The 26,255-nt window shown below is 46.1% G+C and overlaps 1 protein-coding gene across 2 annotated transcripts; it reads left to right on the top strand.

The window, feature by feature from the left end:
* Window positions 1–652: 652 nt before the first annotated feature.
* On the top strand, window positions 653–25,159 carry GOSR2 (golgi SNAP receptor complex member 2). Of its 2 annotated transcripts, XM_039504321.1 has the most exons (6): window positions 654–807; window positions 6,515–6,579; window positions 10,119–10,227; window positions 14,567–14,699; window positions 19,811–19,951; window positions 24,485–25,159. In XM_039504321.1, the coding sequence occupies exons 1-6, from the start codon at window positions 779–781 to the stop codon at window positions 24,644–24,646; spliced, it is 639 nt and encodes a 212-aa protein (XP_039360255.1). In that variant the 5' UTR covers window positions 654–778; the 3' UTR covers window positions 24,647–25,159. The 2 variants fall into 2 exon arrangements, with proteins under 2 accessions (XP_039360256.1, XP_039360255.1); XM_039504322.1 differs by lacking the exon at window positions 19,811–19,951 and having other exon boundaries at window positions 653–807.
* The last annotated feature ends 1,096 nt before the right edge of the window (window positions 25,160–26,255 follow it).

The following is a 26,255-nucleotide window of genomic DNA, read 5'->3' as shown; positions in this document are numbered from 1 at the left end:
GCTGAGCTCCATCCTCTTTGGAACCCCCTTCAGGTAGTTAAAAGCAGCTATCAAATCCCCCCTCATTCTTCACTTCTGCAGACTAAACAAGCTCAGATCCCTCAGCCTCTCCTCATAAGTCGTGTGCTCCAGGCCCCTGATCATTTTCCTAGCTTGACTCTCCGCTGGACTCTCTCCAATTTGCCCACATCCTGGCTGTAGTGTGTGTGTGGGGGGCCAAAACGGGACGCAGCTCTTCTTACGTGTAGCTGTGTCTGGGTGCAATGGGGCGGGGAGCCTGTATCTACAGGGACCGTATCACGGCCCTTCTGCAACTGCAGGGAAGTGGGGGGGGGCGCATCTCCCCACGGGGCCAGTCTCTAGGCCTGTGGCTGCACCAGTGCCTGCACCTGCACCGCCCTGCGGTGGGGGGGGGGAGGGCGGAGGCCGGGCCCCCAGCGCAGGCCGGGAAAGGGGCCGCAGCTCAGCCACGGTCTGTGCACGGCGGGGCGGGGTGCGACGAGCCGGTCCGCCAGCACCGCCCTGAGACCGACCCGGGGCCAGGCCGCGGCCCCGCGGCGCCCCCCAGCGGCGCAGGACGCTCCTCGCGCGGCCGGGCCCCGAAGGCCCCCGCCGGGCCGGCTGCAGCGCGCGCCCCTCCTGCCGTCAGGCAGCAGCGCGGGCAGCCTCTCGCGGAGCCGGAAGCGAGCCGGGCCTCGCGCGCGCGGAAGCCGGAAGTGGCGGCTGCTGACGTGTCTCGCGGCGCCGGGAGGGAGCCGGGCCGGGCGGTGCGGCCGCGATGGAGGCGCTTTACCACCAGACCAACAAGTGAGGGAGGGGCCGGGCCAGGCCGGCGCGAGGCTGGGGGGCGGTTGAGGGGGAGCCCGGGGCCGGAGCCCCAGTCCCGCCTCCCGAGCCGGGCCGGGGCAGGGCTGTGTCCGGCGGGCGGGAATCCCCCCCCCCCCCGCCGGTGGGCAGCCACCTCTGGCGCGGAGCCTGTCGCGGCTCAGCCCTGCCCCGCTGCGCGGAACGAGGCTTTGCCCGACGTGCGCTCCCGGGGGCTGGGGGTGGAAGCGGGCGAAGTGTAATGGCCCAGACTGGAAGGCGGGGGGGGGTGCCCAGCAATGTTAGGGACGTGGAAAGTGCCCTGGGCTCTCTAGTGTCCGGAACCTCATTGTTCTGCTGTTCCTCCGAATCTCTATCTCCTGGTTTGCAGCAAGGGGCAAAATGAAATCGTGCGGGAAGCGTTAAAGGGATGTCGGGCTCGTTATTGTGGAGTGAATACATTGCCCACCCCCGCACTTCCAGCTGAGGGGCTGCAGTGGTTGGTGTTTGTGGCATAAGTGGTATCAGCACAATGACTCTGGAACACTGGAAAATGGTGTCTATGAGAAAGAGCCAACAAACGAATAGCTTGTCTTGGAATTGGCATAACTAATAAAGTTTAGGGGGAAGAGGACAACACAGGGATTACCTGTAGTCTATGTAGTCTGGTATCTGTCTTCCAATAGAGAACAGCACCAGATGTTTCAGAGGAAGGTGTAAGAAACCTTGCAGTGGGCAGATGTGAGCTAATTTGCTGTCCATGGTATTGCGTTAGTGTTTTTAGTACCATACATTTGCTGCAATAATAATTTAATCATAGTGTCTAAATGTAAATAATAGTTTTACAGTAGTGTTGTCTTTCTCTTTGTAAAATGCATGGCTTTCTTGTTCCATTATTATATTTGTTTTGGAAATGGGAGCAAGGGTAGATAAGGGCAAGAGAGTACACAAGATTAAAACCAATCTTTCTTATCAACAAGCATGCATGTCCTTGAAATACGCAGGACTTGCCAGTATTTATGTAGCACCACATTGTAAGCTCTTTTAAGGAAGGAACAGTGTCTATTTATCTGTTTGTACAGCATCTAGCACAAAGGAACCCCCTTCCCAACTGAGGCCTCTGGATGATACCATAATGTGTAGAGTATATGAGTATCTGTCTCAAGATTTTACTGTTAAAAAGCACTAGTGGATACAACACAAAACAGAGTGGAGTTATTACTAAAGCAGTTTACAAAAAACAGGTGGATGTTCGGAAGTATTTTGGAGGAGGAATGTGGATAAAAATTGGTTATTTTTATTAATCAAAAATTGTGTTTTTATTTAAATACTGGGTTTTTTTTTTAAATAATTTAAGACTGGCCTTACTGGCTTAGACCAGCTGTCCATCTAGACCAGTATCTTCTGACAGTGGCTGGTGCTAGATACTTCAGAGGGAATTGACAGAATAGGGTAATTATCAAGAGATCCATCCCAATGTCCAGTCCCAACTTTTGGCAGTCAGGTTTAGGGACATACAGAACATTGTTTGCATCCTTGGCCATCTTGGCTAATAGCCATTGGTGGACTTATCCTCCATGAACGTGTCTAATTCTTTTTTTGACACAATTATACTTTTGGCCTTCACATCATCCCCTGGCAGCAAGTTCCCCAGGTTGAATTGTGCATTGTGTGAAGAAGTAAAGCCAAAAATCTTATCACGTTATAGGTGAAACCACATTATATCGAACTTGCTTTGGTCCGCCGGATTGCGCAGCCCCTCCCCCCCCCCCCAGAGCATTGCTTTACCGCTTTATATTCGAATTCATGTTTATATTGGGTCGCGTTATATCGGGGTAGAGGTGTATTTGTTTTAAACCTGCTGGCTATTAATTTCATTGGATGACCGCTGGTTCTTGTGTTATGTGAAAGAGTAAATAACACTTCCTTGTTCACTTTGTCCTTACCATTCATGATTTTATAGACCTCTGTCATATCCCCTCTTAGTTGTCTCTTTTCTAAACTGAACAATCCCAGTCTTTTTAATCTGTCCTCATATAGAATCTGTTCTATATCCCTAATCAATTCTGTTGCCCTTCTTTGTACTTTTTCCTATTTGAATATATCTGTTTTTAGATGGGGTTACCAGAACTGCATGTAGTATTCCAGGTGTGGGCATACCATGGATTTATAGTGTCATTATGATATATTCCCTCTCCTAATGGCTCATAATATGCACTTAGCTTTTTTGACTGCCGCTGCACATTGAGAAGATGCTTTCAGGAAACTATCTACAATGACTCCAAGATCTCTTTCCTGAGTGTAATCAGGCAGCAGCTCCACTGCGATGGTTTCTTGGACTGAGAAACATCTGTTTGCTGAGCTGGTGGTGCCTGGAGCCAGCCCTGAGTGTAATCAGCTAATTTAGACACATCATTTTGTATGTATAGTTGGGATTATGTTTTCCAAAGTGCGTTAATAGTAACGCACATTTATCAACGCTGAATTTCATCTGTCATTTTGTTGCCCAGTCACCCAGTTTTGTGAGATCCCTTTGTAACTCTTTGCAGTCAGCTTTGGACTTAACTGTATTGAGTAATTTTGCATTGTCTGCAAATTTTGCAAAATTTCAAATTAAATTTGAATAAATTTATGACAATTTATGTTAAGGCTTAAATTTACTATAATCTATTAAAATAAAATAAATCAAATAAGTAATATGTTTGCTGATGAAGTTTTAAAGAAAGTGAAACAACTGAACTGCAGAGTTTGTGCTAAAAAGGCTTTTGACATCCAGTTGCCTCTTCTGCAGATGCAGAGAGAGGATTCTTCATTTCACTTTCTTCAGTTCATTTCAATCACTAGTTTATTCAAAATTGAGAAACCATTTGGAAGATGAAAAAAGCAGGAAAACTAGTTTTTCTTTTCTAATCAGTTTATAAAACTGAGGTGTGAGAGAATGAGGTCTGCTTCTAAAATCTGGAAGCACGTGGTAGTCACAAACAATCAGTTCAGGTCACTAACTACTGATAATACTGTCTTTGTTTAATCATTGGTTTTAAATGCAAAACATGTTATGATAAACTTACTTTTTTATGTATTCAGCACATTTAAGGTAGTTTTATTTAACTAATAAAAACAATTATTAGGCCCTTTAGAATAAGGTGTTTTAAGGAGAGACTTGAAGAAGCTCTGATGTTGTGTGGAGTCTTAACTGCCTTAGACCAGTTACTATGTCCAATATCCCTTAGGCAAAATTTTCATGTATTCTGAGGCCAGAAGGTGACAGAGGGATCATTTAGGGTATGTCTACACTACCCACCGTATTGGCGGGCAGCAATCGATCCAGTGGGGATGGATTTAGCGCCTCTAGTCTAGACACGATAAATTGACCCCTGAGCGCTCTCCCGTCGACTCCTGTACTCCAGCGCGAAGAGAGCAGAGAGCAGTTTGTCGGGGGGAGGCGGCAGACTCACCACGGTGAAGAAGACACTATTGTATCGATCTAAGAAGTTGTTGAAGCTTTTTTTTTTTTAGCTGAAGAAGAACTTAGATCGGAGATTTCTCCTCCCCCAGTATTTTAAAATAGCCAGTGATGGAGAATCCATCACAATTGTGGGTGAATTATTCCAATAGTTAATTACCCTCATTGTTAATTAAGCCTTATTTCCAATCTGAATTTGGCTAGCTTCAACTTCAAGCCATTAGATTGTGTTATACCTTTCTTTGTTAGATTGAAGAGCCCGTTACGAAAGTTTTGTACCACATGTGGGTACTTCTGCATTGTGATCAAGTCATCCCTTAACCTTCTGGTTTTTAAGCTAAATAGGTGGAAGGGGCTGAATCACTCTAAGGCCTGCTTTCTAATCCTTTAATCATTCTCGTGGCTCTTCTCTGAACCCTCTCCAGCTGGACTGTGGATACCAGAACTGTACACAGTATTCCAGTAGCAGTTGCACCTATGCAGTAGTGTAATCTGTCTACTCAATTTTACTGCTAATAAATATCTAATCTGTCTATCTCTGGAGGCTAAGCTACTAAAAGACACACTGACCTTTGGCTTCATATTATATGTTTTTCTATATGCCTGAAATAGCTGATCCGTGATGCTCCTAGCTGGTTCCATAAGCAAGCTAGGACTTTGGACACAGCTACTGTGAGCAACGTTGGAATTTAGGCATGTAAAATAGTAAACGATTAACTGGTAAGCATTAGTTTTACCAGTTAACCCAGCCTAACCATTAACCCCCAGCCCATGGAACTCAGTATTCCAGATAATCTCTTCTTCCCCTAGATCCAGAGCGTTCCCATGAAATCAACAGCTGAACGAGGACTAGATCTACCAATTCAATTCTCTGATTGTTTAAGAACACTTTTCAATGTCCATAAAGCCACAGTCCACAACCAAGGAAGAAGGTCTTATTTGTTAAAAAAAGACCTGGTTTAGAGAGGAAGGGAAGGAAGCAATGAAAAGAATACATAACAAATGGAAGGTCGGGAATGTTGATAGTAACAAATATAAATCAAGACTGGATGTTTTTCTAAAACCTCTCCTCTAGGAACTATTTTGAGGCAGTTCCCTGGCCTGTGTTATACAGGAGGTCAGATGGTCACAATAAGACATTTCCTTAGATTCATAGATTCCGAGGCTGGAGGGGACCATTATGATCATCTAGTATCACCTCCTGTATAACACAGGCCAGAAAACATCCAATCTTGATTTGAAAATTTGTTTCCCTCTAGGTGGGTACAAGCTGGGCTCCATTATGTGTGGTTTTCACAGCGGTGCTGAAGGGCAAAGCAGCAATTCTCTCCTTTGCCAGCTAGAGCTTCCTTGTCCTGTTTTTGCCCTTTGTGATCCTCTGGCCTAATAGTCCGAGTCTTTCCAAAACAAACAGGTCTGGCTGTTGGCAGAATTAGTGGTTCCCACCATACCACTCACATTGTTTGTTTTGGATGTGGTTCTTGACACATACAAGGTAACTGTATTGGCTCACTTCATGGAATATATAAAGTGAGTGGAATCTGAATGGGGTCTCGTGTTACTCTGTTACAGGGATTGGCAACCTTTGGCCTGCGGCCCGCCAGGGTAAGCCCCCTGGCAGGCCGGGCCAGGCCAGTTTGTTTACCTGCCACGTCTGCAGGTTTGGCCAATCGCAGCTCCCACTGACCGTGGTTCGCCGTCGCAGGCCAATGGGGGCTGTGGGGAGCAGCATGGGCCAAGGAATGTGCTGGCCGCAGCTTCCTGCAGGCCCCATTGGCCTGGGACGGCGAACCACGTCCAGTGGGAGCTGCGATCAGCTGAACCTGCAGACGCGGCAGATAAACAAACCGGCCCGGCCCAGGCCACATGCCAAAGGTTGCCGATCCTTGCTCTGTTAACTTTCAGAAAACATTCAGAAAAAGCTTTGTCAATTCAATTGGATTTTTACTCTGGTCTTTACACCTTAAATACTGCAGTGACAGGTACATATTGAGAGGGGACTTTGGCTTCTGGACACTTAAGGTCTTCTTTGTGCCTCACATTCTTAGGAAATGCTGTGTGGTGTGTGCACTAGTATATGGAAACCTAGTTCCCTTTCTGAATGGTTACTAGTTCTGAATGTTACATTACACTATATGTTTAGTATTTCAAGTCTGCCACTTGTTTGTACTGAAAAAAAAATCTTTCCTGATTCAATAGCTGTTGCTTGACTCTAATTCCCATTTCTTCCCTCTCTTCCTTTGATAGGCAAGTCCATGAGGTTCAGTCTTACATGGGGCATCTGGAGACCTCCGACAAGCAGTCAGTGCACTGTAAGTTAACAACTAAATCCGGCGACTCAACTGTTGGTGTGATCTAATGCTCTTGGGTCGCATTTCCTATTAGCATTTAAACTCAGATGTTTTAAGATTCCATTAGCTGTTCTTTATGAAAGGAGTTCAGTCTTTGCCTCCTGGGAATGAAACAACGGTCCACATCACAAAACTAAAATCTAATTACCCAGTTCAGTTTTATGTTGGATTTAAATAAGGCCAGGGCTTTCCGAAGGGTGGGTAAGAAAAAGACACAGTCCCCATGGGCCCTGCATCCCTGTGTGGCCCCTGCCCTAGTCTGTCCCTCCCACTAGCCCTTCTGAACCCCAGTTTGTGTGACCCCCCCTCCCCCCCCCAGCAACCCTGTGTGCCCCACTCTGTCTGACCTCCCGCCGGCAGGGCGCAGTGAAGAACACATAGCTGTTTGCTATGGCTGGTGAGCCGGCTGCCCTCTGTTCTGGTGCCACAGCACTCTCTGGTGGGCAGAAAGCGTAACTGCAACGTGTCTGACAATGTATTTTCTGTAGAGAGAAAAACATCTGCGGGGGAAATCAATTCTGTGCATGTGCAGTGGCACAGAATTCCCTCAGGAGTAAGCTTTCTGGTCTTTAATTCCTGAGGTCATCCCTACTGTCTTTTTAAAATATAGGTACAATGTTTGCTACCCTCCAATCCTCTACTATATTTTTTTATTATATAATCTACATATTTTTGGTAGCAGCTCAACCACATCATACTAGGACTCCTTTAAAACTCTTGGATGTACCTTCTGGGCCTGGTAATTTATTGCTTTTTAAATTACCAGATTTTTCCAGCCCTCTTGTTATTACATCTCAGTCTCTCATAGTACTTCATCTTTGTTACCAGAAAAGATCCAGGCCAGTGTATGTATCTCCCTAATGTGTGCTGGTAAGATTGATGCAAAGAAATAACTTAGTTTCTCAATACTGTCTTACCTTCCTCAATTGGTAAAGGTTGTATATGACACAGAGTAAAGAGCACAGAGTGATCTGAATCACCTGCTTAAATGGCCACAATCTATCACAATGCATTTGAACATAGCCAAACCCAAGGCTCTATACCTGGGAACAAAGAACGTAGGTTATACTTACAAGTTGGGAGACTGTCTTGGAAAGCAGACTCAGAGAAGGACTTGGGGGTCATTAGACAATCACCTCAGCAGGAGCTCTCAGTGCAGTGCTACAGCAAAAAGTGCTGAGATGATCCTTGGATGTATTCAAAAGAGGACTATCAAATAGAAATAGGAAAGTGATTCTGCCCCTCTACACAGCTTTGGTAAAACCGCTGCTAGAATACTCTGTCCAGGTCTGGTGTTCACGTTGCAAGAAGGATGTGGAAATGTTGGAGAGTTCAGAGCAGCCCCACAAAAGTGATCCAGATGCTGGAAAATGAGCCTTACAATGTGAGGTTTAAGGAACTCAACTTACTCAGTTTATCAAAAAGGAGGTTGAGAGATGACTTGATCACTATGTTTAGGCACTGACACATGGACAAAAGCAATGACTTGGTGGTGCTTGGGGGAGGGTTGTTCAGCCTTGCAGGCAAAGGCAGAACAAGAAACAATGGCTGGAAGTTGAAAGTTAGACAAATTCAGCCTTGAACTAAGATGCAGTTTCCTAGCTGTGAGGAAGGTTAAACATTAGAACAGCTTACCAGTGGAGGTGGTGAACTCACCATCACTTGAAATCCTTAAAATGAGATCAGATATCTTTCAAAAATATGTTTCAATCCATTTTATTGGAAAAATTCTACTGCCTGAAAGGGGGACAGGGGAGGGTTGGATGGTCATGATGGTCCCTTCTGGCCTTGGAATCAGTAAATCTATGAATTCATTCCCTGCCTCCATGGGCTGTGGAAGGAACAGGAAGCTCTGCATGGCCCTGAGCATCCTCAGAAGACTTGTAGCTCTCCTGGGTTTTATAGCATCCCATTGATTTTTGTAGTTCCACCAGGCTTCCATAACGTCAGAGTCCTTATCTGCTGTGAGGCATTGCCTGCCTTTGGTTTTAAGCGGCTCTCGTTTCTATAAAGATCATTTATAGTTCTTCTTGTTGCCCAGGTGCCTCTTTTTATTAATCTGTGACGTCAGCGGGTTTCAGAAGTTTGTGTTCTTTTGCTGCCCCTGCTCTAGGTCAGTTTTGTTTTTTGTGTCCGACCCTTTATTAGATTCACAATTAACCCTATCCTAGACGGATGTCTGTCTGACATGTGTGCTCCTTGGCCCCTGTCAGCTTTCCTCTGGCTGCTAGTTAAAACCTCAGTCAACAGCTTCTTTATTTTGTGTGCCACCGTCTGCTTCCATTTTGATTAAAGGAGGGGCCCCATTCCTAAATGTATAGTCGTCTCCTTTCCCCAGAAGCACCCTCAGCCTCGGAAATGGAAACCCCTTTTCTCTACATCATCGTCTCAATCGTGCATTGAGATCTGAAATTCCCTTTGCCTAGCTGAACTCGCATGTGAATTGGAAGCATTTCAGAGAGATCTACCACAGAGGCCCTGGACCGAAGCCTTCTCCCTGGTAGTCTCAATTTAAGGAATTCCTATGTCCTGTGTTATACAAGAGGTCAGGCTAGATGATCACATGTCTCTTCTGGCCTTATAAGTTGTAAACTTAGCTGCCAAAAGCCTCTTCCCTTACATCTTGATGATGGAGGTGAATTTCCTGACTATTACACTGGTGGTACAGATTTCAAAAATAAATGTATAGAGTCGATTTTTGCCTCTGCAGGTGAGCGCGCACAAACATACAAACTTGTACTTGAGAACTTGGTCTCAGGAGAAGTTACGCAAATTCAGGTCCCTGTTTGCTTTTCAGAATTTAATCGGTTCCAAGTTTGTGGAGGAGGGGCAAATCCAGGGTTTGTTGCTACTTTTTTAAATGATAGTAGTATCATCATTACACCAGTAATTATATAATTAAATTAGATTGTGGGGCCAGGATTTTTGTATTTGTAAAACAGTAAATACACTGCTCCATAAATCCAGTGAGGCATACAGCACACATTCTTGTGAACTTGAGGAATTCATAAGGGCAGTGCTGGTCTTTTGGCTGAAGAGCAGGTCTGGACGCTGAAAGATCTGGGTCTTATTCTCCGTTCTCTCTGTATACTCTTTGGCAGGTCTCCCTTTTCTGCTTTTGTAAGATTCGATATTAGGTTAATTAACCTGTCTTGCCGGAATGGTCTGAGTCTTTGAGATCCTTGGGTGGGAGGGGCCACAGAAGTGCACATTTTATTGAACAATTGACACAGGGTTCACTGAGCCAAACATGCAGGCTCATTTTCTTTGCCTTAGCGTGCTCTGTCTGTTTAATTTCGGCTGTTTTGAGGCTGTAGTATACAATGGACCAGATTTTTAAAGTTATCTAGATGTTGAACTCTGATTGTTTTCAATGGGTTAGGGAGTTAGGCACCTAAATATCTTTCAAAATCTGGACTAATGTGTTTCCAGTTCCTTAAGAGACAGTGCATTGTATATTTAGTCTCTTCCAACAACTTGTTCCTCTTTTTTTCTTACAGTGGTAGAAAATGAGATTCAGGCAAGAATAGACAGGATATTCAGCAACCTGGAACGCCTGGAGATCCTGTCTAGCAAAGAACCTGCCAACAAACGGCAGAATGCCAAACTGTAAGTGTGCGCTTTCCTTTACCTTCCATAGCATCTTTCAACAGAGGATCTCAACTTTGCATTATTGAGCCTCCTTATCTCTGTCTTATAGTTATAGTGCCCATTATGCCTCTGGCGATTAGGGCAGCAATGAAGCTCGCCCACTCCTGTCTGTTTCTGGCAAGCCTTTCAATGGTTCACCAGCTGTGCCCCAGGTTTTTCAGCTCAGCTTCTACAGCTCTTCACCACGTTGTTTTAGGTGGCCTCATTTTCGCTTGCCTTCAGGTATCCATCTGATTGCTGTTCTGGTGATGGAATCAGTTTCCATCCAAAGTACATGGCCAATCCATCTCCATTGCCTTCTGGTACCGATGGTGCTCAGATCTACTTGGCTGCACTGTGTGAATGGTCTTGGTTTGAGATTGTTCTGAGCCAAGAGATACGGAGGATTTTTCTGAGGCAGGTTGTATGGAATGAAGACAGTTTGGACGTGTCATATTTTGTCATTCTCCAATATTCCGCACTATAAAGTAATGTTGAAAGTACGCAGTTCTGATAAATCTCGAGTTTGGTTTTGGTGTTGTATTTTGATCATTTCCAGACTGCATTTAAGCCCCTAAAGATGTTCCTGGCTTTATTGATTCTGTGTCTGATGTCCTGGCTTGTTCCACCATCCTGGCTTCTGCTGCTGCCTGAGTGTGTGAATGTTTCTACATGGAATCATAGATTATTAGGGTTGGAAGGGACCTCAAGAGATCATCTAGTCCAACCCCCTGCTCAAAGCAGGACCAATCCCCAAATGGCCTCCTCAAGGATTGAACTCACAACCCTGGATTTAGCAGGCCAATGCTCAAACCACTGAGCTATCCCTCCCCCCTGGGTGAGAACGTGATCTGCTATCTGTACTGGTGATGATACACGATTGATTTTCAGTCCGATTTGCTTGCTGAATGTGTTGTCGGGTGGTTTTGTCTTGTATATTATGTTGATTTAGGTGGTTTTGCTGTGATTTGTGGTCTCTCAAGTTTTTAATTTGGAAGAGTAACTCTTGTTCTCAATTTTCTGCTCGTACAATGGTAATTAGAAGCATTATCTCATGTCTGATTCTAGTCAGAAAATTTATGTTCTATAACCTTGCCTCACACTTCGCTCCAGTGCTGCTCTTCAACCTGTAGGGAACTTTGAAAATCCTGACCTTAGGCAGAGGGCATTTTCAGAACCTTGTTCCATTTCACTAATAGTGAAATGATGCATCTGGAGTCATGGGCCAAGAAGTAAACAAGAAAAACTGTTCAATTCCTACCTTTAAAAATCTATCTGAAATTAGGTTTTAACTGCTAGTCTGGAGGCAGTCTAGCCAGGGAGCATGCCTGAGGCAGTCAGGGGCCTACTTCTGATTTTGCCACTGACCTTGTCTAAATCACTTCTCTGTTTTGCTGCACAACTGAGGCACCGCAGGTATTATAATTCTTGGGTGTTGAGACTTCATTAATTGTTCTATAATGTTCTAGATAAGTACAAAATACTATTTTTAACCCTGATCATAGTGAATTTTTAATACCCATTCACAAATTGAAGACCAAGAAAGGTTTCCTGGTTGCTTCCTTTTGCATTATAGTGGAGTGTCTGCTCTGCTATAGTTAAGGCTGAGAACTCCTTTCTGTTTAAAAAAAGTGTAATATTGACATTGACACTTGGGAGACACTTGCCCAGTATCACTTAAAATGAAATGAAGTCCTACGGGATGGCCCCCTGCATTTTGAACTTGCCAACAAGCTGAAGAGGACAAGAGGCGCAGGAGGAAGGAGAGACTGGCTTCAGTCATGGTCATCAGCCTCCTGCTGAGCCTGAAAACATCTGCTCTCATTGCAATAGAACTTGTGGTTCAAGGATTGGCCTTATTAGCAACCTGAGGACCCATAACTCCCATGGAAGATGATCATACTCAGTAATGAGTGATCACCCATCATGAAGAGAGTCACCTTCAAGGCTGCAGGATTTTCTTGCCATGCTGTATTAGGAGGAGAACATCACCAGACAGGTATAGTCTGTATACACAACAGGAATAGTCAGGATAGTAGGAATGGAAGATTCAGAAATCTCCCCCCTTTCACTTGCTCCCCAAAAATGTAAAACAAGACTAGAATATTGACACTTCTGCTTTGGACCCACTCTCAACTCAAGTTATGGTGAGTATGATCTGCCAGGGGTGTGGGAACAGAGGAGGAAATTGCTCGGTTGCATGAATGTAGGGCAGTGGTACTGAATACTGGCACCGTGTTCCACGGGCGCTGGTGATTTTAGCTGATGTCTCACTCCTGAGAGTAACCAAGGTAGAGGCAGCACAGCTGCTGCTGGCATCCTGAAGCTGCCTAGGCTTGTGTGCCGCTAGTTTGTTTATAGCAATGGTGCTTGCTGAAGTTCTCGCCGCCTGGCGTAGAAAGTGCCCTATTGCGGAAGAAGAAATAAGGTAGCCCTCCCTTGAAACCTTTGGGGAGAGGATTGTAGAGTACCTCCAGGGAAGTTTCATTGAGAGCTCTCAAGAGGATTCAAAGGGACATCCCTGTGTCCATAAACAAAGTGTTCTGCATGGGTCCCTGCTGCCGAACTCTGCAGGGGAATGAAAAGCAGTTAGCAACACTCCCTCTGTTTGTTGTACCCCTACCTCTGCTGGCGTGAGTAAATTAATGAAAAGTTGAAATCTGTGTCCTGCTAATTTGGGGGTGCCATCCCTACAATGGAAATTTTATTTACAAATTTACTTGATGTTCCTTCCCCTGTATTGGGCTCGCCTGTGCTTGATTGGCTGGATTGGCTCTCCAGCTGGATCCCCTGGTTATCTGTCTCCCGTACTCCTCTTCCTCGTCCACCTCTTTGCTGTTCGCAGCTGGGGCCTGTGACTTGAGCCCCTTGGAGATAGCCATGGTGGTGTGTGGGGTCGTGGTGGGGGTCTCTGCCAAGTATGGCATTCAGCATCTTGTAAAAGTGGCATGTCTGTGGCTTTGCACCCAATTGATTGTTGGCCTCCCAGTAAGCCTGCCGCAGCTCATAGATTTAATAGAATTTCATAGAATCACAGGGTTGGAAGGGACCTCAGGAGGTATTTAGTCCAACCCCCTGCTCAAAGCAGGACCAATCCCCAAATAAAGCATCCCAGCCAGGGCTTTGTCAAGCCGGGCCTTAAAAACCTTAAGGATGGAGATTCCACCACCTCCCTAGGGAACCCATTCCAGTGCTTCACCACCCTCCTAGTGAAACAGTGTTTCCTAATATCCATCTTGAATACTGCTTGCAGATGTGGTTGCCCCATCTCAAAAAAGATATATTGGAATTGGAAAAGGTTCAGAAAAGAGCAACAAAAATTATTAGGGATATGGAACAGTTTCGGTATGAGGAGAGATTAATAAGACTGGGACTTTTCAGCTTGGAAAAGAGACAACTAAGGGGGGGTAGGAGGGGTAGGATAGAAATCTATAAACTCATGACTGGTGTGGAGAAATTAAATAAGGGCGTGTTATTTACTCTTTTGCATAACACAAGAACTAGGGGTCACCAAACGAAATTAATGGGCAGCAGGTTTAAAACAAACAAAAGGAAGTTTTTCTTCACACAGTGCACAGTCAACCTGTGGAACTCTTTGCCAGAGGATGCTGTGAAGGCCAAGACTACAATAGGGTTCAAAAAATAACTAGATAAATTCATGGAGGATCGGTCCATCAATGGCTATTAGCCAGGATGGGCAGGGATGGTGTCCCTAGCCTCTGTTTGCCAGAAGCTGGGACTGGGTGATGGGGGATGGATCACTTGGTGATTGCCTATTCTGTTCATTCCCACTGGGGCAGCTGGCATTGGGCACTGTCGGCAGACAGGATACTGGGCTAGATGGACCTTTGGTCTGACCCAGTATGTCCGTTCTTATGGGTGTCAGTAGCAGGGCAGGGGGTGGTCTTGCTATTGAGGTGGGAGATGAGTGTGGTCTGTACTTTTAAAGAAGGGCAAGTGAAAGTATCGTGTTAGATGGCATCATGCACATAAAAATGAAGAGATTGTAAAAGGGTTGGAAGTGTAAAATTTAGCAGTGTGTAGAGCAGGTGTAGGCAGCTCCTGTTTAATACAGTGCAAAGGCAGCGTCCAAGTATGTGTTAGGAGCATATTGAAGCATTGCTCAAAGGGGGCAGAGTGTAGGTTGTGTGGGTGTGGAACTTAAGCAGACTGTATTTCTTGGTTTTCACGTTTGCTGAATTTGATATTCTGGAAGGGCATGAGACACCTCTGGGTCACTTTTACTCTGCATTAACAATGTTTTTTGTCAGTGAATTTTCCTTGGGGTTATTGTCTTCCTCTCATTGATTCTTTCTAGCCGAGTTGACCAGCTGAAATATGATGTCCAGCACCTGCAGTCAGCACTGAGGAACTTCCAGCATCGTCGTTACAGTCGGGAGCAACAGGAGAAACAGCGAGAGGAGCTCCTGGCACGCACTTTCACTGCTAATGTAAATATCCCTTGCTCTACAACCAGGGGAGCCAAACATTAAGCCTCCTTTATATCAAGGTTTGGGGAGGAGATGGAGTGAAGGATACAGGATTAGACCATAAAGCAGGTGTGGGCAAACTACAGCCCGCAGGCCGTTTTAAATCCGGCCCTCGAGCTCCCGCTGGGGAGCATGGTATGGAGTTTGCCCCACTCTGGCACTTCAGCCGAGGAGCAGGGTCAGGGGCTGTTTCACGCGGCTCCCAGAAGCAACAGCATGGCCCTGCTCCAGCCGGGAAGCAGGGTCGGGGGCCATTCCATGCAGCTCCCAGAAGCAGCGGCATGGCCCCCCTCTGGCTCCTACACGAAAGGGCAGATGGGGGCTCCGCTCTGCACGCTGCCCCCACCACAAGCGTCGCCCTCGCGGCTCCCATTGCCTGGGAGCTGCAGGGGCAGTGCCTGTGGATGGGGCAGCGTGCAGAGCCGTCTGGCTGTGCCTCCACGTAGGAGCTGGAGACGGGACATGCCGCTGCTTCTGGGAGCCGCTTGAGGTAAGTGCCGCCTGGAACCTGTACCCCCTGAGCCTCTCCCCATGCTCCAACCCCCTGCTCCAGCCCTGATCCCCCCTCCCGCCCTCAAAACCCCTCGATCCCAGCCCAGAGCACCCTCCTGCACCCCAAATGCCTCAGCCCTACCCTAGAGCCCGCACCCCCAGCCAGGGTCCCCCCCCCCCCCACCTACCTGCACCGCACTCCCCAGCCCGGAGCCCCCTCCGCACCCTGAACTCCTCGTTTCTGAACCCATCCCAGAGCCCGCACTCCCTCCCGCACCCCAACCCCAATTTTGTGAGCATTTGTGGCCCACTATACAATTTTTATTCCCGGATGTGGCCCTTGAGCCAAAAAGTTTGCCCACTCCTGCCATAAAGTGTCTGCTGCGAGATGAGACAAATGTTTGTGAAGGTAGAAAAGGAAAACTCTGGGTTTGGATGTAGGGCAATATTTTAAAAGCAAAGCCAAAAGTGTTAAGGCAAGTGCAAAAGAGAGAGAATTTCTCTAGAAAAAAGCACCCCTGTTGTGCTTTTTGTAGTGGGGATTCATAGATCACTGTGATCTAACCTGGCCTCTTGCATAACATGAGCCATAGAGCTTTCCCAACATAATTCGTGTTTGAACTAGAGCAAATCGTTTAGAAAATCATCCAGGCTTCATTTAAAAGTTTCCAATGATGGAGAACCCACCATAAACCTTGGTAAATTGTTCCCATGATTAATAACCCTCCCTGTTAAAAATGTACAGGTTATTTCCAGTTCAGGAATATGAGAGTTTACGTTAGCACTCCACAACAACCACGCAGATAGGCTTCGAAATGTCCTTTAAGAATAGCGTTTGAGCCGCAGTATGGTTGGAAAGTGGTATCATTTAACAGCATTTTACTCACCTCCGTGCCAGGGACTGCCAGTTATTTCTCATCTGTCTGGGGTAAGATTGTGCAGTTGGAAGAGCCTTTCTGTGTAGCTTTAGTGCAGAAGCTTTTCTGATTCAAACAAGAATTAGGTGGAAACAGGCTTAAGTTTGATTCTGGGGTCCCCTACCTCCCTCTGCCATAAGCGTAACTTTCTTGCAAGATGGCAGCTGCCCTTTAGTCTCAATGCTGCATTTAAATGTTAAATACAGTTTAGTTCTTCGCTGCTACCACCATGTCAACACGGAGAAATTCTGCTCTGAGCAACATAGTTAGGTCAAGCTTCCGGTTTTCTGCTCCTTCTAGCCCCAGGGCCAGTAACTTTTTTCAGACAAATAAAATACAGTTGATTTTCTTGTCCTCATTCACTATTGTAAAGGGAGGTCAAGCAAAACCTAGGCCTGAATCGTTAAATTCTCATGACAGTTGTGCCAAGGCCAATGTAAATGCACCTCTCGAGGATTTAGCTTTTTGATTGGCCACCCCAAAGTTATAGATGGTTGTCCCATTGAAGAATGCCAACGTGGAATGTAGTCTGTTTTTAAAAGTGACAGTTCTGGCGGCTATGACTTCCATTGAGTTCCCCTGCAAATTCTTGTATCTTTACAATTGCATTTTCCTAACATTGATTTTTCTCTCCCTGGTTTTGTGAAAAATCCACAGAAGCGAAAACTGACAAAGAGTAACATAACACTATCTGTACAAAGGGCTGTCAGATGCAAAATGTAAACTGGAATATGGAGAGATCATTTTCCTCTAAACTTTTTCAGTTCCATGTTCAGTGAGACTTTTAACAACACATTTTAAAAAAGAAAATTCAAGGTGTCACTTTTAAACCTCTGGCCTGTCTCTTTAATTCACAAATAGATACAATTTTTGCTTCAGCGGCTGCCATAGCACTTACCCTTTGGGACTCTAAAGTCCCTGAAAATTTGCTAGCTTATGATTTATATAATTCTGCATTTTGCTGTTACCCATAGTATCTTATGCAGTTGTGTTAAGCAAAAATGTGTGAGATAAGTACACCTCTACCCCGATATAACGCGACCCGATATAACACGAATTCTAATATAACATGGTAAAGCAGTGCTCCGGGGGGACAGGGCTGCACACTCTGGCGGATCAAAGCAAGTTCGATATAACGCGGTTTCACCTATAACGCGGTAAGATTTTTTGGCTTCTGGGGACAGCGTTATATAGGGGTAGAGGTGTATATAACCAAACTGAATCGAGCTCTTTAGGATGGAAAATGGTACTATTGAAAACTATAATATTGTTTGGGACTTTTTGTTTGATTCACAGATATTTTAAATTTCATCTTTATGTTAAAGCTTCTACTGCACCATCCTGTAGAAATAACATGATTTTATAGTATTAGCAGTATGCTGTTGTCCTAATGAAAGAAGAAAAAATTAGGCTTATGCCCTCTTCTTGGTGATTTGTGATGTATAAAGGTGGCCTGAAAAATTTCCTGTATTGGAAATTTAGGTCATTTTGCTCTGAAGCGTTATGGACTCATGGGATAATGACAATCCATGAGACTGATCACTGAGCGATTTGCAGTTGGACGCTTTCTTCAAAGCCATGAACACGTCATTGAAGTTCAGTGTCTAATAAAACCTTGGTATAAGGGATACCTTTGCTACCAACAGCCCTGCTCTTCAAATATTCTGAACTCCCAAATTCCCTCTCCATTGACTGAAGGGAACCTCAGCTGAAATTAAACCCCCTTTTTCTGGATGTTGGGGTTTTTTTATAGCCAGAAGAAAGGTGTGGTCAGATGATAAACATGTTTAACGCACCCTCAGCACCATATCAATATATCACTGTGATAATCATCAGAATCCGCTCTGGACAAGTGCGATGCCACAAGCCTACACAGTAAAGCCATATGGCATTCTCAGGGGTCCATGTTATTATTTAATTCTCACATGTTACACTTCCCATTAGAGTAAAAAGGGGTGATGCTGTTGCCATTCAGAGTACAAGGAAGCAGCTGGAACAGTCTTCCCTTACCCACTTTTTACTGTGCCTAGGGTAACCAGATGTCCCAATTTTATAGGGACAGTCCCGATTTTTGGGTCTTTTTCTTATATGGGCTCCTATTACCCTCCACCCCCATCCTGATTTTTCACACTTGCTGTCTGGTCACCCTAACTGTGCCACAAGGGATACTGTTTATAAAACAGGATGGGAGTGCATGATCTCTGTCATGGCTCACTGCCTATTGCCTGGCTTGTTTTTAATCTGCCCTGTGTCCAGAGAAGATAGGATTCATAGATTTTTTTTTAATGTATTTTTTAATGGTCAGAAGGAACCGTTGTGATCACCTACTCTGACCTTTCCCACCACAGGCCCTAGAATTTCACCAAGATATTCTTGTGTCAAGCCCAGAACGTTCTGGTTAGATGTTTCTTGCTGATAGAGATGTTCTAGCTCAGACTTAATTGATGAGTCCTAGAGCAGTGTGTTCCAATGGTTAATTATCGTTGCTGTTAAAAAATTGTGCCTTTGTTCTAGACCGGGGTAGACAAACCTTTTGGCCCAAGGACCACATCTGGGTTCAGAAAGTGTATGGCGGACCATGAATGCTCATGAAATTGGGGTTGGGGTGTGGGAAGGAAGTGAGGGCTCCGGCTGGGGGTGCCGGCTCTGGGGTGGGGCCAAAAATGAGGGGTTTGGGGTGTGTAGGAGGGTGCTCTGGGCTGGGACTGTGGGGTTCGGAGGGCGGGAGGGGGATCAGGCCTGGGGTGGGGGTGGTGGGGCATGGGGGTTGTCTCGGGTGCAGGCTCCAGGCAGTGCTTACCTCAAGCAGCTTGGAGAAGCAGCAGCATGTTCCCCCTCCGGCTCCTACACGGAGGTGTGGCCAGGCAGCTTTGCTATGCACTGCCCTGTCTACAGGGGCCACCCCTGCAGCTCCCATTGGCTGCAGTTCCTGGGCAATGGGAGCTGCAGGGGCGGTGCTTGAGGCAGGGGCAGTGTGTGAAGCTGCTCTGAGCAGTCCCTGACCCTGCTCCCCGGCTGAGGCACCGGAGCGGGGCAAGCCCCAGACTCGGCTCTCCAACAGGAGCTCGAGGGCCAGATTAAAATGGCTAGCAGGCCAGATGCAGCCTGCGGGCCATAGTTTGCCCACCCCTGTTCTAGACGGAATGTCAGCTTCACTTTTCAGCCATTACATCTTATGTCTTTGTTTTTTTTTAAAGAGCCCTCTGCTATCAGAAATCTTCCCCCTGTGGATCCTTACAGACCATGATAAAGTGACTCCCTTGTAAATCCCCTTTCTGCTCTTAGTGGTAAATTCAGTGCTCCTTATTGTAGTGCCCTACTCTACATGGACTTAAAGTAGAGGTTTCAAAAGCACCCGCTTTAGCCTAGTTCTGCTCCCTTGTGGTCAGAGAGCAGAGTTAGACCGACTCTGATCTCTTTGGACAACGCTTCCCTCAAGCACTGTCAGCTTAGGCTCATCTGAACCAGTTTCCTAGTGTTGATGCCATCGTATTTGTATAGTTCATTCTCTTCAAAACAAAACAACTTCCCCCAAGATTTCCCCCCACACCCTGCTCATTATTTGTCTGTCCATTCTGGTTCAAACAGTCGCCTGGGGCTTGGGGAGGGGGAGCATGACTCAGCAAGCTGGAGAGGTAACCAAGAAACTGCATTTCCCCACAGGACTCTGACACCACCATACCGATCGACGAAACATTACAGTTTAATGAATCCCTCCAGAATGCCCATCGTGGCATGGATGATCTTATTGGCAGTGGGACCAGCATCCTGCATGGGCTGAGGGACCAGAGAATGACACTAAAGGTGGGGCATCCCTTTTACCAAAAAGACCCCAAGTTCCTTCATTTATGGTGACCAGGCCTAATAGACACCCCTTGGTTTGTTTAAACCCAGCACTTCAGGTCCAGAGTGTGGGGGCACAACAGTCCTGCACTTCAACTAACCTGCAAGTTCAAATCCTCGAAATTTGTTTTAGGCGGTAACAGACAATAACTTGAAACAACTTTTTGAGCTAGATGCCTTAGCAGGATAGGACACTAGGAATCAGGCCCCTGGGTGCTATTCTGAAGCTGTGCTGTTGACTCACTATGGGGCATTGATCAAGTCACTTTCTCTTTCTATCTTGTCTACCCATCTGTAAAATGGGGGAAATAACGCATACCTTATCGATGGATTCTGAGACTAAGGCCTTGTCTACACCAGAAAAGGTTTGCTGGTATAGCTACAGCAGTAAACCCTTCTAGTACAGATGCAGTTTATTTGCCCGTGTAGCTTTTATACCAGTTCCCTGAGAGACATAAGCTATACCAGCAAAAGCACTTTTATGCCAATACACTTCTACCCCGATATAACACAAATTCGGATATAACGCAGTAAAGCAGTGCTCCGGGGAGGCGGGGCTGCGCACTCTAGCGGATCAAAGCAAATTCGATATAACACGGTTTCACCTATAATACGGTAAGACTTTTTGGCACCCGAGGACAGCGTTATATTGGGGTAGAGGTGCATAAGTTATACGTTATAACTTATTCTGGCATAGCTATGTTTGGTGGTTTAAAAAACAACAACCAAAAAAACAACCCCCCCCCAATCAACATAGCTAATCTGGTATATGTTTTAAGTGTAGACCAGGCCTTAATGTCTGGAAAGATCTTTCAGCTACTTATATTAAGGTTTCTGTAAAGTAATTGTCTTTTTTTTTTGAGTTATCTGATAAAGATGCTATCTCAAAGAGCCAGCACATGTAAACTGTCTATTCCTGTCTGAATTTCTGTATTGAAAGGGGCCATATCTCTTGATGTCCCTTGATCAGTAGGGCATTTTGCCCTTATTTTAAAGATTGTTTCAGGCTCTGTTCAAATGTGACAGCAGCTCAAAGATACAGAATTAACTCTTTCATGGGACATGAGAGAGAATGGGTTCCCTAGGGAGGTGGTGGAATCTCCTTCCTTAGCGGTTTTTAAGGTCAGGCTTGACAAAGCCCTGGCTGGGATGATTTAGTTGGGTTTGATCCTACTTTGAGCAGGGGGTTGGACTAGAACCCCCTGAGGTTCTATGAATAACCAGAGGAACCTGGGCTAGTGCAGAGTGGGGGACGCTCAAATGTCATTTGAATCCAGAAGGCATCAGCATGGGTCAACCCAGCATTTCTGGGTTAACATTTTAAGCTTTTACACTTACAAACTTGTTATATTGTGACCGCTTTCAAAAGTCCCAGCTGAATGTGGGGAGAATTGCTTAATCGCCTTCTTAAATGTTTTGACATTGCTTCCTTTTGGGGGACTGTGTGCCTCCGGCTGTCTATTGAATTACCATTCAGCCGTACATCACTGAGTCACATCCAGCCCAGCTCAGTAAGAACCTAAAATTGTTACCATCTGACGGCTGTGCAGTGCTCATGGTCTGTCTGATTTCCAGGAAACAAGTGTTCACATCACCAAAAGCACCATCAGACGTTGTCATGAATTGGCCCTCTTGCTGGCATTCTGCTCAGATAAACCAAGAACTAGAGTGACCAGACAGCAAGTGTGAAAAATCGGGACGGGGTGGCGGATAATAGGAACCTATATAAGAAAAAGACCCCAAAATCGGGATTGTCCCTATAATCTGGTCACCCTACCAAGAACTGAATGAGCCATGGTGATATAGCTCTTCTCACCCTGAGAGACATGCTCTCTTCAGGACTGAGGCATATTGACACAGAAATGTGTTGAGAAAGCTCACGTTGCTGCTAGCTATAGTAGGCTTTTTCTCTGGCAGACCAGAGGACTCAAAGGGTGTCGGTACTAAACTTTTTTATTAGTCCTGAATTCTTGCACTCTCACCTGTAAATAAGACTAGTTTCGTGGCCAAACCTTGAAAGTTCCCATCCTAGCTTTGAAGGAGTCTAGCCATAATGTGCTTACCAGCTGAGGAAGTGCCACATCTCAAATTTGCAAAGGGTGAAAGTGCTTGGGAGCAGTTTACAGTAACTCCTCACTTAACGTTGTAGTTATGTTCCTGAAAAATACGACTTTAAGTGAAACGATGTTAAATGAATCCAATTTCCCCATAAGAATTAATGTAAATGAGGGGGTTAGGTTCTAGGGAAATTTTTTTCACCAGATAAAAGACTATATTTTACACACACAATACACACAATACACTATAAGTTTTAAACAATTTAATACTGGTACATAGTGATGATGATTGTGAAGCTTGATTGAGGTGCAGGAGTCAGAGGGTGGGATATTTCCATTACTGCTAAATGATGAACTAGCAGTTGGCTGAGCCCTCAAGGGTTAATTCTCTCACTCTGCAAGGCAGCAGGAATGGAGGGAGATTCGCGCATTTCCCTTAAATACACTGCCTTGTTAATTAGATCAGCTTGCTGAGACCACAGCTGCTGTCCCTCCATCCTGAGCCCTGCTCTATGGAAGATGGGGTAAGCGGGGTGCAGGAGCATGGGGGAGGTGGACACCCTGACATTAGCCCCCCTCTTCTTTCCCTCTCCCCCCCAGCACAGCAAACAGGAATTTCGGGGAGCAGCTCCAAGGCAGAGGGCAGGAGCAGCACATGGCAGTGCGGGGAGGGACAGAGCTGAACTGCAGGCAGTTGCTGCACAGGGAACTTAGGGGAGCAGGGAGCTGATAAGGGGCTGCCGGTCCACCCTGGTTCCAAGCCCTCACCAGCTAGCTCCACTGGGCTGCTCCTTCTTCAAGCAGTAGACAAAGCAGGCGGCTGCCAAACGACTTAGAAGGGAGCATTGCACAACTTTAAACGAGCATGTTCCCTAATTGGTCAGCAACGTAACAATGAAACAACGTTAACCTGGACAATTTTAAGTGAGGAGTTACTGTACATAAATATCTAGTGTCTTTTGATTTGCTCTCAGCCCTTTTCCTCTCTGTGCTGCGGATGGCGGGAAGTGGGTTGGACTCATGAATAGTAGTGGCCTTAGGAACATGGTAGTCTCAGCTAGTCTGCGTACAGCTTTTTCTGGCCGGTCTAACAAGAATGACCACTAAAGGGCTCACTGTTACCAAGCAAGGCAAAACTATATACTTCTCTGGGTTCTGCTCCTTCTGTTTTTTCTGATGCAGCAAGGATTCTTTGAAAGAGGCTGAAGTGTTATAGGCTGCTGCAGAGGCAGACGGAAGGTTGAATTTGAAAGTGAAGCATTCCCAAATTTTAATGAGAGTCCCATGGGGTGGGGAGGAGGAATCTTACTGGTCTCATCAGCTCGGGAGAAGAAACTAATTTCAACAAATTGGGCAAATACCAGTGCTTCTGTGTACACAAGTGATAATGTTGGTATCTGTTGCAATATGCAGTTCTGTTTGTTACAACGATGATGGGGAGTAGTAACGGTGGCTGGTTCAAATCTGGCTAGATTGGTTACTATCAGATGGCTGTTTGTCTGTCCAGTTCAAAGCTGCTATCACCATTGTCAGTAATTGCCACCCTTTTATTCCCTTTATACTTCCTCGCCCTTCAGTCCCGCCCAACACCGTGTGGCAGAGCATACTGCCATCATGCAATGGTGAAGATCCCAGTGGGCCAGTTACTAATCCCCCCTAGTTCCAGGGCTCTCCAAGAGTTTAAATTGATGGCTCCTTCACATAGCTGTGAGTATGGGGGTGTGGCTGGTGCAGTTCAGATACCCCCATGCCTGCCTCTTTAGAATCACAGACGATATGGGTTGGAAGAGACCTCAGGAGGTCATCTAGTCCAACTCCCTTTAGCAGCAAGAGGGAGTCCATGGGACATGCCAGGCATGGTGCGCCAGGTTGCAGGCCCTCTTCTGTCTCCTCCAGATCCTCTTATTGAGATTCTGGGTGCATTTCTCACACACCTTTTCATTTTTACATGCCTTGTCAATGGCCCCACAAGTCTTGAGACCTTGTCAGCCTCCTGGCGTTGGCCATCCATCAGTCTAGGGGGAAGAAGCTGGATGAGAGGCATGTCTGACTGTAAAATCTTACGTGTATTTGTTAGATCGTGTATCTGGGTCACCACCCAGAAGTTCCCTGACATGGTTCCCTTAATATCTTCTTGGAGTAACAGACACTGGCTGAGATCCTCAGTGTGATGTCCCCTTCTGGATCCTTCATTCTGGACCTTTGATCTCACTCCTGTTCTGGATTTTTGTGTGTTTTCTATCTCAGTTGATTCCCAAGTGTCCTATTCCCTCTTGAGTGGTGAGAATTGTTGGTCAGTGGGGAGCTCCATCTCCTATGTGGAGATCAAATAGGCCAGCACCTGTCTCCAGAGCTAAAACATCCTTAACGTGGTATGAGAAGTGCTGGGACACAAAGCTAATGATTTGGTGTTTTTTTTACTCCTTGTCACTCTCAGGGCACTCACAAAAAAATCCTAGATGTTGCCAACATGCTGGGCTTATCGAACACAGTGATGCGACTGATTGAGAAGCGGGCTTTCCAGGACAAATACTTCATGATCGGCGGAATGCTCTTGAGCTGCGTGATCATGTTCCTTGTGGTGCAGTACCTGACGTGAGCTGATCATTCGAGCTAGAGGAGAGAACCATTTGGATGAAGACAGACTGCCCTCCCCAGATGTACTGCCTAGTTCGTTGTGACCTTTGGGTTAGTCCTGCTCTGTAAACCGCAGTGTGTGCCAAGTGACACTCAGATGTAATCACATATGGGCCATGCAGAGGGGAGCAAATGTGGCCGAGGATGCCATAATTGGAACTAGAAGCCCAGCCTTTAATGTGGTTAGCCTGTTGCCTGTGTACTGCAGACTCTAGTTACACAGGAGCCGGGCGCAATGAATATTTTTCATCAGCTCTACTACTAGCAATGGTTGTGATAACCTCGGTTTTTTTTATTGAGGGTGGGGGGGAGTGGAGAGGGGATGGAGGAGATAAGAACTGTAAGGAAAAATGTGATGTGCCTTCCCTGTGCTGGGGGTTTCTCTGTGTTATTTTCCACATGCAGAAGCCTTGTGAGGAAAGTAATAAAACCCTACAGGGGCCTGCCCTGCCGAGCATACACGCATGGAGAAAGAGGGGTGCAGTGTGAATTCAGTGGTCCCCAAATGGAAACTGACCCCTCTGCAGAGGTGGGGCGTAGCTCTCACAGGGAAGGGCACGATCACCGCAGCCGCTGCCAAGTTCCTTTGTTAGGGTAAAGACAGTTTTAACCCAACGTGGCTCTTCCTGCCTCAGGCTCGGCGGCGGCTGCTGCTGCTCCCTTGTTTCTGAGTCTGTTTCCACACCTCCTGCATGTCTTTGAAAGGCCTTTCCCAGGCTGACTTTTCCCAGTGAATGCTGAGTGCTTCACCCCAGAAGCAGAGAAATACTGTTCAGTAGAATGCTTTTAAATGTCTAGTTTAACCTCCACTTTTCTTCCTCTTCCTACCACCTTTTAGGAACCGCTCTCTCATCCCCTTGCCTTCAGCTGGGGAGCAGGGATATACCTCGGTAGATTTGTATCTCTAGAAGAAGTTCTGTGCTTCATCCGAGTCGTCTCTCTGACAGGTCCAACCTCAAAAAACCATAAGACTTTGTTTGCTTGCACGGCCAGTCAGCCATACTGCGTCAGAAAGGTCCATCTAGCCCAGTATCCTGTCTTTCAACAGTGGCCAGTGCCAGGTGCCCCAGAGGGAATGAACAGAACAGGGAATCACCAAGTGATCCATCCCCCTGTCGCCCATTCCCAGCTTCTGGCAGTCAGAGGCTACGGACACCATCCCTGCCCATCCTGGCTAATAACATGCACCTCACACAACACATCACAGAGATGGCTGGATGGAACCAGCGCAGCACACCTCCAACTTACAGCCACTGGGGTGGAGGAAAGGGGACGAGTGGTGTTCCTAAAGCTTTCTGCCCAGAAATGAAAGGAAATTCCTGTCCCGCAGCCTTGGAGGAAGGGTTATCCTTTATATACCTCTGCTGCCTGTCAACTCTGAAAAGCATCTTTGCACCTGACGGAGAGTTAGAGGAAACAGCTGAATGAGACATGATGACTTCTTAGCCACAGAACTTTACCTGCTTTTAAATGTGGAGTAAGGAAAACAGTGTCTCATTGTAACATCACCATTTTTTCCCCTCCCGTGGACAGGTTTCTGTCACAGAATAGTTATCTCTGGAACTTGGGAG

Source organism: Mauremys reevesii, linkage group 17 (assembly GCF_016161935.1).
Source record: "Mauremys reevesii isolate NIE-2019 linkage group 17, ASM1616193v1, whole genome shotgun sequence".
Classification (NCBI taxonomy): Eukaryota; Metazoa; Chordata; order Testudines; family Geoemydidae; genus Mauremys; species Mauremys reevesii.
Note: the sequence above shows the minus strand (reverse complement) of the source record. Positions and strands in the feature narration are given on the sequence as shown.